The 13,778-nt window shown below is 32.8% G+C and overlaps 1 protein-coding gene across 2 annotated transcripts in view; it reads left to right on the top strand.

Moving 5' to 3' along the window:
- The window catches only part of LAMA2 (laminin subunit alpha 2), a 447,101-nt gene that overhangs the window by 113,111 nt on the left and 320,212 nt on the right, over positions 1–13,778 (top strand). For both annotated transcript variants that reach the window (XM_027086788.1, XM_027086780.1), the window contains exon 8: positions 4,259–4,358. In XM_027086788.1, coding sequence (XP_026942589.1) covers positions 4,259–4,358 — 100 coding nt within the window. The remainder of the gene's footprint in view (positions 1–4,258; positions 4,359–13,778) is intronic.

Genomic DNA, 13,778 nt, shown 5'->3' with positions numbered 1-13,778 from the left:
CATGTCTTTTGTTAATTTTGTATAATTTCCTTCTGCCTGAAGAACTTCCTTTAGCTTTTTTTTAAAAATAGGGCAAGAATTGATGGTGACAATTTCTCTCAGGTTTATTTCATCGGAAAATGTCTTTATTCTACCCTTATTACTGAAGTATATTTTCATTACATGGAGAGAGATGTTTGTTTTTCTTTCAGTACTTTAAAGATATGGTATTTTCTTGGGCTTCCCTGGTGGCGCAGTGGTTAAGAATCTGCCTGCCAATGCAGGGGACACGGGTTTGAGCCCTGGGCCGGGAAGATCCCACAGGCCTCGGAGCTGCTAATCCCGTGAGCCACAACTACTGAGACTGCGTGCCACACTACTGAAGCCCACGTGCCTAGAGCTCATGCTCCACAACAAGAGAAGCCACCACATTGAGAAGCCTGCTCACCCCTACTAGAGAAAAGCCTGCACGCAGCAATGGAGACCCAACACAGACAAAAATAAAATAAATAAATTTATTAAAAAAATAAAGATACAGTATTTTCTGGATTTCACTTATTCTAATGAGAAGGCAACCATCATTTGCATTTTTTTCTTCTATATATAATGTGTCTTTAACTCTCTGACTGATTTCAAGATATCCTCTTTTTATTTGCCTTTTAGCAGCCAAAACATGTATTGGCAAACTATGACCTCTAGATCAAATTTGGCCCATGGCCTATATCTATATGGCCTGTGAACAAATAATTTTTTTTTACATTTGTAAAAGTTTGTTAAAAGAAAAAAAAGAAAGAGGCAGAGGAGAAGGAGGGGAGTAGAAAAAGGAGAGGAAGGGAAAGGAGATGGAATGAAAATGAAAAGAACAACAAAAAAATTAAGGAAAAAAAGAAGAACAAGATGAACAAGAACTAGGTGGAAGAGGTGGAGGAGAGAAGGAGGAGGAAGAGAAGAAACAAACCTTATGTGCCTTACAAAGCCTACAGTTTTAGTTACAGAAAAAATTTTCCAATTTCAGAATTGGAGCATGTGTATCTAAATGTGGCTTTCTTTGTGCTTACCTTCTTGGCTACTGAGCTTCTTGTAATTATAAATTGAGATTTTATACCACATTTTGGAAATTTTAAGCCATTATTTCTTTAAAAATTTTTTTGAACCATGCTCTCTCTTCCCCTTTTGTGACTCCAACTGCATACAGGTCAGGTTGCTGGACTGTGTCCTATAGGTTACTGAGTCTGTGGTAATTAAAATTTGTTTTGTTCTTCAGATTGGATAAATTCTATTTATCTGTAATTAGGTACACTACCTTTCTCCCTGCGATCACTTACCTGCTGCTAAGCATATCCAGTTAATTTTTTCATTGAGATATTTTATTTTCAGCTTTATAGACTTATTGTGTTTTTTGTAATTTCCATTTCTCTGCTGAAATAATCCATGTGTTTACTCCTTATGAACATTATTTCCTTTATATTCTTGGGCATATATACAGACCTGTACAAGTCCTTGTTTGCTAATTTCAATACTTGGGACACCTCCGGGTCTGTTTTTATTGACTTGATGTTTTTTGAATAAGGACCACACCTTCATTTTTCTCCTCGTGTCTAGTAATTTATAATTTACACAGGACATTGAGGTTGATACAGTGTAGAGACAAGATTTTGTTGTCTTCTTCCAAAGATTTGTGAATTTTGTTTTAATAGGTAATCAACTTACTGACTAATCACTATTAAACTGAGGAGGCTTGCTTTTATACCTTGTTAGGACAGATTAATAAAAAGCTCAGGTGTTTATCTAACCTTTCCAACTTGATTGATAAAGTCTTGTTTCTGTTCACTTTATGGTGTGTAGACTGGAAAATTTTACTCAGATCATTTAGCTTTCCAACTCTTGCTATCCACTGGGCTCCTTGGAGTCCCCTGATTTAATGTACAATTAAAGGATCAGTTAAGAATTGAGGGGTATTGATATGCAAATTTTGTTGTTACCCTTATATGAGCATGGATCTCATCTACTGTATTTTCTTCTTTCAAATCTCAAATCCTTCTAATTTCTGCCTGCTTTTGATTATTCTCCCAAGTCCTCAAATGTTTGATTTTTATATTTTGTCCAGAATTCATAATTGTCATTTGACCATGTGCTAGACCTATACAAGACACTGTGCCATCATTAAAACTGGAAGCTTCATCAAGTTATTACAAGTTATTAAGTGAATCTGAGCCTAGATTTTGATATTTTAACACATAAATATACGTATGCTATATTGTGTTAAAAATTCAAATCTTTCAGGTTCTTAATATTTGGGTAGAAATTCAGTGTGTTTTTATGAAGATATAGATAGAAAAGTTTTGTGCATTGCAAATTTTATAGCTAAATAACATATCTCTATGATATTCTTAAAATTATTGCCTTAAAATCTAATTTTAGATTTATCTCCTAAATACATATATTTAAATGTTAAAATACACACACACACACACACACACATATAGCAGTGCTTACTTTGAGGATTGATTAGTAATCTGATTATTTTAATAAAATTAAAAATCAAGTATAAAGTAGATTAATTTATAAAATCTCTTATGTTAGGACTTGTTCCTGATCAGCAGTCTGATTCAGGCAGGTTTTCTCAATTACCACAAAGAAGGATAACAAATTAAGAGGCTTTGATTTACTCAAGCTCATCATTGGAATCATAAATCATATTTATAAGAGCTAAGAATCTATCCTAAAGAAATGTAGTGCTATATGCCCACAGAGAGTTTTGTTTTGTTTTTCTTCATGTCTTGGTTTTCTCTTGGTTAGAAAGCCCTCCTCCCAATTCCACTCTCAAATTGCTACTCATACTTCAAGCTCCAGTCTAAATGTCACTTTTTCTGTGAAACATTGCTTGACTTCATTGTGTTATTACTCTCTCTTCTTTTGCCCCAGAACGCGCTGCTTGTGTGTCTGTTTTATCACTTTGCACATTCTATTTAATCAATATCTTTCAAGTCTGCTATTCCTGTAAGCTTCTTTAAGGCAGAAATCAGGCCTTATCTGTGCTTTGCACAGTCCTTCATAATAGGAAGTGAATGAAGGGGTCTTAAACAAATGATGATTTTGAAACTGATCTGTGGATATAGTTGATTGAATTCTATCAGACATGTAAATATTTCTCTACTTGTGAAACTTTGACTTATATTAGCAAACAGGTTTTCATTTATCAATTAAACCTAGATATATACATATATAAAACTATTTTATTGGAGAAACATATATATATATACTTATATACACAATTTTATATATATATTCAGAGTTTTTTAGTATTTCCTAGGCAAAGAATTGTTTATTTTTTTTTGTTCTTATCCTATTGCATCTTGAAAATAAATATTGTATATTTGGTACATTAGCACTGTCTAGGTGTGTTTAATTAAAATATTCTAACATTAAAAACTACTAGTTGTACTGTGTATTTAATGTATGTGAGGAATCTTATGAGATGCTTTATATGTTATTCCTCTTAATTTTAATTTAATAACATCACTAAAGTTTCTACTATTATCCTCATATTATCAGGAAGTAAGTAAATTGCAGGAGGCCACATAGCCAGTAAGTGGACACAGTGGGATATGAGCTCAAGCCTTCCTAATTACAGAGCCTACATTGTTTCCCCCCAGATTATGCTGCCTCCTGAGAAAGTCAAATTTTTAACGTAAATATTTAACATCTTTTTCAAGCACCAAATATACATTTCTATTTAATTAGCTATATCATGATCAATGTAAAAAGTTTTTGAAAAATTAATTTGGGGAAAAACTACTAATTTTGAACTATGTTGTAATAAAACAGTAAGGAAGATTTTATTATGGAATGTATATTTCTCTAATATTCTAATGTTCTCTATATAAGCAAACATTGTTCTTTTTGTTTGTAATGATAACGATACTGTGATTATAAAAGAAAGATGCATACTGAAATGTGTAGGGATTAAAAGACTTTATTGGGGATTTTCTTTAAAAACTTCAGCAAAGAATAAAATGTGATGAATCATATAGCAAAATCTTGATAATTGTTGAATCTAGGTAACAAATATTTAGTAGTTTATTATGCTATCCTCTTTATTTCTGTGTATCCACTTAGATGAAATGGATTTTAGAAAATGCAGACATATAATAAAGAAAATTCCTTATATTATCATTTTCTAAATATAATTTATTATTATTTATTAAAATGTTCTTTAAAGTCTTGCTGAATTGAAAAATTTACTGTTTTTAAAACAGAATTTTAATATTTTTCTTAGATATCTCCAAATTATCCAAGACCATGCCAGCCATGCCATTGTGACCCAGTTGGTTCCTTAAGTGAAGTCTGTGTCAAGGATGAAAAACGTGCTCAACGAGGTGAGAGCTATAGTAGGAGGCCGTTGTTCTGATGAAAGGACAACTAAAGCCAAGTGTGATTATTTTCAGAAGATGGAATAAATTTATTCTTTTTTTTTTTTTGGCTGCGTTGGGTCTTTGTTGCTGCGCGCGGGCTTTTTTCTCTAGTTGCGGTGAGTGGGGCTATTCTTTGCTGCGGTGCGCAGGCTTCTCATTGCGGTGGCTTCTCTTGTGGAGCACAGGCTCTAGGTGCGCGGGCTTCAGTAGTTGAAACATCCAGGGTCAGTAGTTGCGGCACGTGGGCCCCAGAGCACATGGGCTCAGTATAAATTTATTCTTACAGCTATCAATGTCCCCTACAGGAAGCAGTTTTTAATTCATCTCAATAATTATGTTTGTTTAATTATACTTTAAAAGCAAGAAAAGTTGAATCATTTGTTTTGCATTAGTATACATGTGTGTGTATATATATATACACACACACACATATATACATATTTACATATCTATATATATATCTTCTAGTCTATTATAAATCTGTGGTGTATGTAATTTTTTGACGTCTTGCTATTTATTATATTGCTTTGTAGCATGTATGATTTCTAGGGTGAAATGACAGTGTTCTTTGAGGGATGTGTGTGCTACAATGGGAAGAGCGAATAGATGAGATCACAGACTGAGATGTAGTTAATAATACAGAAAGTGAGAAGTCTACATAAAGGACTGTAAAAGTCAGTAGGAATGAGTTAATGAAGGGAAAGAGGCTGACATTAATTTAAGACAAAACCTTCTTTGAGGATTGAAATTCACGATGAACTCCAAACATTAAGTAATCAAATGGCAAATTAACTCTTTGATATAAAATGTTTAGGAACTACTTCCAGGAAAGTTGCTTGCCAAAGTAGAAAATTCATAGAATATATCTGGAACTGTTTCTTTATATTTCTAAGACTGGATTCTTCTCTTCTGTGGAAAGACTAAAATAAATCATGGCTATGCTATAGGCTTTTTCCCCGAAAGACCTTCTATTTAAAAGACTGGCAATATTTCTTTGGCACAGTTTAGCTTACCTGCTTTCTTTACAAAACTATTTGATTATCTGTTTAAGCCTTAAAGTCTTAAATCTTAAAAGATTAAAAAATGATTATTTAAAAACTCAAATGGTGAATTATTGATGTCACTTTTCATTTTATGGTCCCTTATCTTTTTATGGTAGCAACTGAATCACATTATTTTGAGCAATGTAATTTAATTTTATCCCTTGAGTTTAAAATGGTAGGTATTTTGTTGTTGAAAAAAGTGACTACCAAAAAAAAAAGTAGAAAAATGAGTATTCAATGCAGTGGTAATTCAGCATAGTACTCTTATTAACATTTGTGTGTTAACTTTACATGATGAATTTTTCCCCATATCCGTTCGTTTTTCTGAAATCTGGTTTTAGCTCCTGAATACAGTACTCAACTTTGAATAGATCTTAAGGTTGTTTCTAAATTTTGTATATTTTAACCAATGCTTTAATGAAGATCTCTGGATATAAATATTTTTCAATTATTTTTTTCCTCTGTGCTCTAAATTCTTTTTTCCAAATTATGGTATAGTTGATGTACAATATTATATAAGTTACAGTTGTACAAAATAGTGATTTTTCAATTATTATAAAAACAACATATGGTCACATAAAATTTTAACAGTAGGGAAGGTAATAAAATAAACAGCAAAGTGTCCTCTTCAACTTATGCACCCCTAGTCTCATTTCCAAATTTAATCACACTGATCCTTTCCTCCTCTTAAGTTCTTTTGGAAGAACTTATCTTTCAAACAATATCTGAATAATATTCTTAGTATTTTTCATCACCATTAAATATTGCCTATTGACTGTCCATCTTGGAACACAAACATTTCATTCATATCACCTTCTTCCTACCATTCATATCTTTTTATAATTTTTTTTTCTATGGTATTTTTAGCATGTTAAATAAAAAGCTTAAATTCCTAGTTTTTGAATTATTAAAGTTGGACTTTATCTCTTGAGGTCATACTACACAAACTGAGAAAAAGACCGTCCTTACATGCTCCCCTGATCTTCAACCTACTTGACAATATCTGTCAATTGCATCTTCACCTTTTCAAAAATTGTGTAGAGATATTTGGTTCCAGGCTAATAATTAATTTTTCTAATTTTAAATTGAAAGCAGTAATCAATATTTGTAATATTATAATTAGATCTATTTTATTCAATATGAGCTTGAGTTGAATAATTAGACATATAACCATGATACATTTTTCTCTTCCTGTTTAGTCTGATGATCTCTTTAGGAAACAGTCTCAGATGTAGTCTAATGATTTGGATTTCTTAGTCAGAATGAATAACCAGATCATGAGAAATGATGTTCACTATCTCATTGGCATTAACCTGATTGCTAGAGAAAAACAAATATTTTGTGTATGAATTTTCTGTTTCCTTAATTTTCTTTTTTCCCTCCATAGATTTGTAAGAGCTCTAATAGTATGTTGTATTTGTTATGAACAATTTCTAGATTTTCTTTGTGTCTCATTATTATAGATAAGAATTTTTAATGTATATAATTTTAAAATTTTTATATAATAACCTATGAAAATTTAGAAAACCCACTTTAGCTATAATAATGACATGCTAAAATTATTATGCATAGCAATATTTTTCTATTGGATTTCTTACATGCCTTTATAATCCTAAAATTCTTATCTACTCCAAGTTTACACAAATTATTTATTTCTTTAGTTTTTATTTCCTTTTATTCTTCCAGTTTTATTGAAATATAATTGACATACAACACTGTTTAAGGTGTTCAGTATAATGATTTGACTTTCATACTTCATGAAATGATTACCACAATAAGTTTAGTGAACGTTCATCATCTCATATAGATACAAAATAAAAGAAAAAGGAAAAAAATTTTTCTTGTGTTGAGAACTCTTAGGATCTACTCTGTTAACAACTTTCATGTATAACATACAGCAGAGTTCATTATATTAATCAGGTTGTACATTACATCCCTTGTACTTATTTATCTTATAACTGGAAGTTTGTACCCTTGACCACTTTCATCTTGACCACTTGATTTCTTTTTATGATACTTAATTCTTTAATCCATCTGGAATTTATTTTGGTATATTTTATAAGAAAAGTTTCTAACTGCATTTTGTTTTTCTGATAGTCTCTTTTAATTCACCTATATTTAATATTATTTTTGTTTCTTTAAACATTTAAATACAGTCCCCCCTTATCCCAGGGGGTATGTTTCAAGATTCCCAGTGGATGCCTGAAACTGCAGATGGTACCAAACCCTGCATATATGATGTTTTTTTCCTATACAGACATACCTATGATAAAGTTTAATTTATAAATTAGACACAACAAATAGAACTACCATATGACCCAGCAATCCCACTACTGGGCATATACCCTGAGAAAACCGAAATTCAAAAAGAGTCATGTACCAAAATGTTCATTGCAGCTCTATTTACAATAGCCCGGAGATGGAAACAACCTAAGTGCCCATCATCGGATGAATGGATAAAGAAGATGTGGCACATATATACAATGGAATATTACTCAGCCATAAAAAGAAACGAAATTGAGCTATTTGTAATGAGGTGGATAGACCTAGAGTCTGTCATACAGAGTGAAGTAAGTCAGAAAGAAAAAGACAAATACTGTATGCTAACACATATATATGGAATTTAAGAAAAAAAAAAATGTCATGAAGAACCTAGGGGTAAGGCAGGTATAAAGACGCAGACCCCCTAGAGAACGGACTTGAGGTTATGGGGAGGGGGAAGGGTGAGCCGTGACAGGGCGAGAGAGAGTCATGGACATATACACACTAACAAACGTAGTAAGGTAGATAGCTAGTGGGAAGCAGCCGCATGGCACAGGGATATTGGCTCGGTGCTTTGTGACAGCCTGGAGGGGTGGGATGGGGAGGGTGGGAGGGAGGGAGACGCAAGAGGGAAGAGATATGGGAACGTATGTATATGTATAACTGATTCACTTTGTTATAAAGCAGAAACTAACACACCATTGTAAAGCAATTGTACCCCAATAAAGATGTTAAAAAAAAAAATTAAGATAAAAAATAAATAAATAAATTAGACACAGCAAAAGTAACAACTAATAATAAAATAAAACAGTTATAGCAATATACTATAATAAAGTTATGTGAATGTGGTCTTTCTCTCTCAAAATATCTTTTTGTACAAATTCCATGCCTTTTTCATCTTAACCAAACACTTATCATGCCCTGTGGTCAAAACTTTTACAATTTGAGGTGCAACAGCAAAACTATCACAAATTTCTTTTTCCTTCTTCACAATTTCATAGATAGAAGATTTGTTCTTATGGTAGACCTTAACAACCTCAGCATACAGTTTGTCTTTCTTAAGTTGAAAAATTTCACCTTTTCACTTAATGGAAGCATTTCATGGCTTCTCTTTGGCATATCTGAATTGCCAGTATCACTACTCATATTTTGGGGCCATTATTAAGTAAAATAAGGGTTACTTGAACGCAAGCACTGAAAAACCTTGACAGTCAATCTGAAAACCAATATGGCTACTAAGTGACCAGTGGGATGAGATATGCTGCCAAAAGGGATGATTCACATCCTGGGCAGGATAGAGTGGGATGGTGCAAGATTTCATCACTGTGCTCAGAATGGCACTTGATGTTAAACTAATGAATTGTCTGTTTCTGGAATTTTCCATTTAATATTTTTCGACCGCGTTTGACCATAGGTTAACTGAAACCATAGAAAGTGAAACCACAGATAAGACAGGACAGCTCTATGTTTATTTTTTGATTTGTTTCTGTTACCAGTATTCTCTGCTATCTATTTGATTCTTCAGTTTGATTTTTCTGCTAAGTCTTTATCAGGGCCTTGTTTCTTGTGTGTTTCATGATTGTGTGTGTGTGTGTGCATGCGCACATACCTGTGTATTTTCTAGTTTACCCTTTCAGGAGTCTTGAGTTTGTATGTAAAGTTATCTGATATGTCCTCCTAACTTGAGTAGTACCTAGAAATTGTCTTTTGTTCCATAAAAGCATGCTCCATGCTCTAGACTAGTTAATCAGAATTAGTCAACTTCAGGAGAGACACTGGTTTAAGGACTGGCTTACCACTCTAGAAAGTAATTTTTTTAGTTTCTGATCTCCAAGGGGTTTCTCTATTTCATAACAGCACAACCATTTTATATATATCTCTCTCTGCTAACTGTCTATCTTTAATTTCATCCTGCATAGTCAAGTGTTCTGAACAAGGAAGTCTTTATGGACATTTACTTCATAATATTTCCAGAAACAAACATTAATAGACATTGTTTATTACTTGCAGTATTTCTACATTTGGTATCAAGGTCTGGAGATTTTAACATCAGAAACAAATATTAATTTGGGGGAATGCATCTGCAACCTTTATTGAACGGATTTCTTTTCCATTTGACTTATACATATGATTTAAAAAAAATAAATGTATTAATGTTAAATGATACAGGCATATCTCAGAGATATTGCAAGTTCAGTTCCAGACCACTGTAATAAAGCAAGTCACACTAATTTTTGGTTACCCAGTGCATATAAAAGTTATGTTTATACTATACTGTAGTCTCGTAAGTGTGTAATAGCTTTATGTCTAAAAACACAATACCTTAATTAAAAAAATACTTCCTTGCTAAAAAATGCTAACCATCATCTGAGCCTGTAGTGAGTTGCAATTTTTTGCTGGTGGAGGGTCTTGCCTTGATGTCAGTGGTGGCTGACAGATCAGGGTGGTGGCTGCTGAAGGCTGGGATGGCTGTGGCAATTTCTTAATATAAGACACCAGTGAAGTTTGCCACGTCGATTGATTCTTCCTTTCATGAACGATTTCTCTGTAGCATGTAATGCTATTTGATAGTATTTTACGCACAGTAGAACTTCTTTCAAATTTAGAGTCAATCTTCTTAAACCCTGTGGCTGCTTTATCAACTAAGTTTATGTAATATTTTAAATTCTTTGTTGTCAGTTCAATAGTCTTCACAGCATCTTCACCAGGAGTAGAATCCATCTCAAGGAATCACTTTCTTTGCCCATCCAGAAGAGGCAACTCCTCATTCATTAAAATATAACATGAGGTTGTGGCAATCCAGTTCCATCTTCAGGCTCCACTTCTAATTCTATTTCTCTTGCTATTTCCACCACATCTGCAGTGACTTTCTGCACTGAAGTGTTGAACCCTTCAAAGTTATCCATGAGGGTTGGAATCAACTCCTTTCCAACTCCTGTTAATGTTGATATTTTGGCCTCTTCCCATGAATCTCAAATGTTCTTAATGGCATCTAGAATGGTGAATCCTTTCCAGAAGGTTTTCAATTGACTTTGCCCAGATCCATCAGCAGAATCACTGTCTATGGCAGCTGTAACCTTAGGAAATACATATTTTTAATGATAAGACTTGAAAGTCAAAATTACTTCTTGATCCATGGGCTACAGAATAGATGTTGTGTTAGCAGGCAGGGAAACAACATGAATTTCATTGTACATCTTCATCAGAGCTCTTGGGTGACCAGGTTCGTTGTCAAGATGATCAGTAATATTTTGAAATGAGTCTCTTTTTTTTTGAGCAATAGTTCTCAACAGTGGGCTTAAAATATTCAATAAACCATCTTAAACAGATGTGCTATCATCCAAGTAGAGTAGATTTAGTATAAGTCTTAAGGGCCCTGAGATTTTTTTAATGGTAAATGAGCATTGACTTCATCTTAAAGTCACCAGCTGCATTAGCCCCTAACAAGAGAGTCAGCCTGTCCTTTGAAGATTTGAAGCCAGGTGTTGACTTCTCCTCTCTAGCTATAAAAGTCCTAGATGGCATCTTCTTCCAATAGTTGCCTGTTTCATCTACACTGAAAGTCTGTTGTTTAGTGTCCTCACCTTTGCGAATTATCTTAGTTAGATCTTCTGGATAACTTGATGCAGCTGCTTCATCAGCAGTTGCTGCCTTACCTGACACATTTATGTTATGGAGACGGCTTCTTTCCTTAAGCCTCATGAACCGACTTCTCCTAGCTTCAAACTTTTCTGTAGCTTCCTCACCTCTCTCAGCCTTTATAGAATTGAAGAGAGTTAGGGCCTAGCTTTGGATTAGGCTTTGGCTTAAGGGAAGGTTGTGGCTGGTTTGATCTTCTATCCAGACCAATAGAACTTTCTCCATATCAGCAATAAGGCTGTTTCACTTTCTTAACATTTGTGTGTTCACTGGAGTAGCACTTCTAGTTTCCTTCAAGAACTTTTCCTTTGCATTCACAACTTGGCTAACTGGTGAAAGAGGACTAGCTTTAGACCTTATTTCGGCTTTTGACATGCCTTTCTCACTAAGCTTAATTATTTCTAGCTTTTGATTTAAAGTGAGAGACATGCAACTCTTCCTTTCACTTGAGCACTTAGAGGCCACTGTAGAGTTATTAATTGGCCTAATTTAAATATTGTGTTTGAGGGAACAGGGAGGCCCGAGGAGAGGGAGAGAGATGGGAAATGGCCAGTCTGTGAGCAGTCAGAACACACTCAACATTTATAGATTAAGTTTGCTGTTTTATGTGTGTGTGGTTAGTGGTGCCCCAAAACAATTATAATAGTAACATCAAAGCTCTGATCACAGATCACCATAACAAATATAATAATAATGAAAAAGTTTGAAACATTGGGAGGATTATCCAAATGTGGCACAGAGACACAAAGTAAGCAGATGCTGTGGGAAAAATGGTGCCAGTAAATGTGCTCAATGCAGGGGCAAACCATCCATGTGTAAAAAACAAAATATCTGCAGAGCACAATAAAACAGTGAAATAAAATGGGGTATTTATATTACCAAAATAAATTCTACTAGGTCATCATGGAAGGTCCTTTTAATTTACAGTACTTTAGGGTTCAGCTTGGTGTTTATTTTATTTAGGATTTTCTTATCTGGATTCATATGTTAACTTGTTCCTGGCTCTGACACCTGCCAGCTGTGCTACCTTGGCAAATCACTAAATTTCTCTGTGTCTTAGTTTCCTCATCTGTAAAGCGGGGAAGATAATAGGGTCTACCTCATATTGTTATTTTGAATGTTAACTCAATTAGCATATATGTAGTATGTAAGCAAATTGTAATGCCTAGCATAAAATAAATGCTATTTAAATATTAGTCGTTATGTTTATTTTGGATTATCTTTGTTAGATTTTTATATCATGTATTCACTAGCTTAATAAACTGAATTACATACCTCTCTGTTTTTTATATGCTCCATAAGAGTTTCAAACTTTGAAAACACTGTAAAAACTAACTGGTACTGAAATATTTTTGTGGGAATTCTTTCATCATTTGTCCTCTTTTGATATCCTTAATCAGCTTTGTCTAAGTTTCCTTTTTTTTGCTTCCTTTTCTTTTTGTTTATGTTTCAAATTTACCTTCTTTCCCAGGTGTTCATTTTGTTTTTTAAAATTTTTTGATAATTACATGAATTAAGTTTTAATTTATTTACATTTTTTAAAATTTTGGAATATTTAAACCTAAAAGTTTGGCTTCAGTTTTTCAACATCCAATGAACATTGCTAAGTTCCTTTCTTACTGCTTTTATATTCTATTTAAAAAACTATTTGATCTGCAATTAAAGTCTTGATTTTCTTTTTAACCTAAGAGTTATTAGGAAGAAATATTTATTAATTTTTAGAGTGTCTGAGTTTTGCATAAAATTCTATCTTCATGTTTGATATTCATAATTAATTTAATCCTAATTTAATGTAGCATTTGTTACAAATATAGAAGTAGCAATTTATGTTAAGAAAATAAGCCTTAAATAATTTCTGCTTTGAGAAATTGAACATTTTTGTGGATTAGTTAATGATAAGCTACAATAAATATTTATATGCCATTTAATATATAATTCAACATTATTAGATTATTCAAATTTTTGTGTTTTGCTTTTTACTAATTCATGTGTAAATATTTGAAGTTGGTAGGTTAATTGGTAGGTCATTCTCAGCCATTGATTTTGGGGCAATTTTCCTTTGATTTCCAGTATCTTTCATTGTCTATATTTTTTTGTACTTCTAATTAGTGCTTATTTGGAGCATAAATATAATAACTTAAATTATGTTTTTATTGTACCTTTAGTAATGTAAACAGAGAGCTTGTTCTATTGAATTTATTTTAATTGAATTCTACTTTGGCCATCATTAATATTACTACAACTGTTTTTAATTTTCTATATGCTTTCCTAATGTATATTTACCTTCTTTTATTTTTAATATTTCTTGTCATTTTGTCTATTTCTTGTGAACATTACATGCACATATTTTTAATTGAAAGAGTAAGACTAACTTATGTATTGTTAGTATGTATGTTTGGCACTCTTTCTGTCATTGTTTTATGTTTTCTCAGCATAATGT

Source organism: Aethalodelphis obliquidens, unplaced genomic scaffold (genome assembly GCF_003676395.1).
Source record: "Aethalodelphis obliquidens isolate GAN/ISIS:26980383/991018 unplaced genomic scaffold, ASM367639v1 scaffold3, whole genome shotgun sequence".
NCBI lineage: Eukaryota > Metazoa > Chordata > Mammalia > Artiodactyla > Delphinidae > Aethalodelphis > Aethalodelphis obliquidens.
Note: the sequence above shows the minus strand (reverse complement) of the source record. Positions and strands in the feature narration are given on the sequence as shown.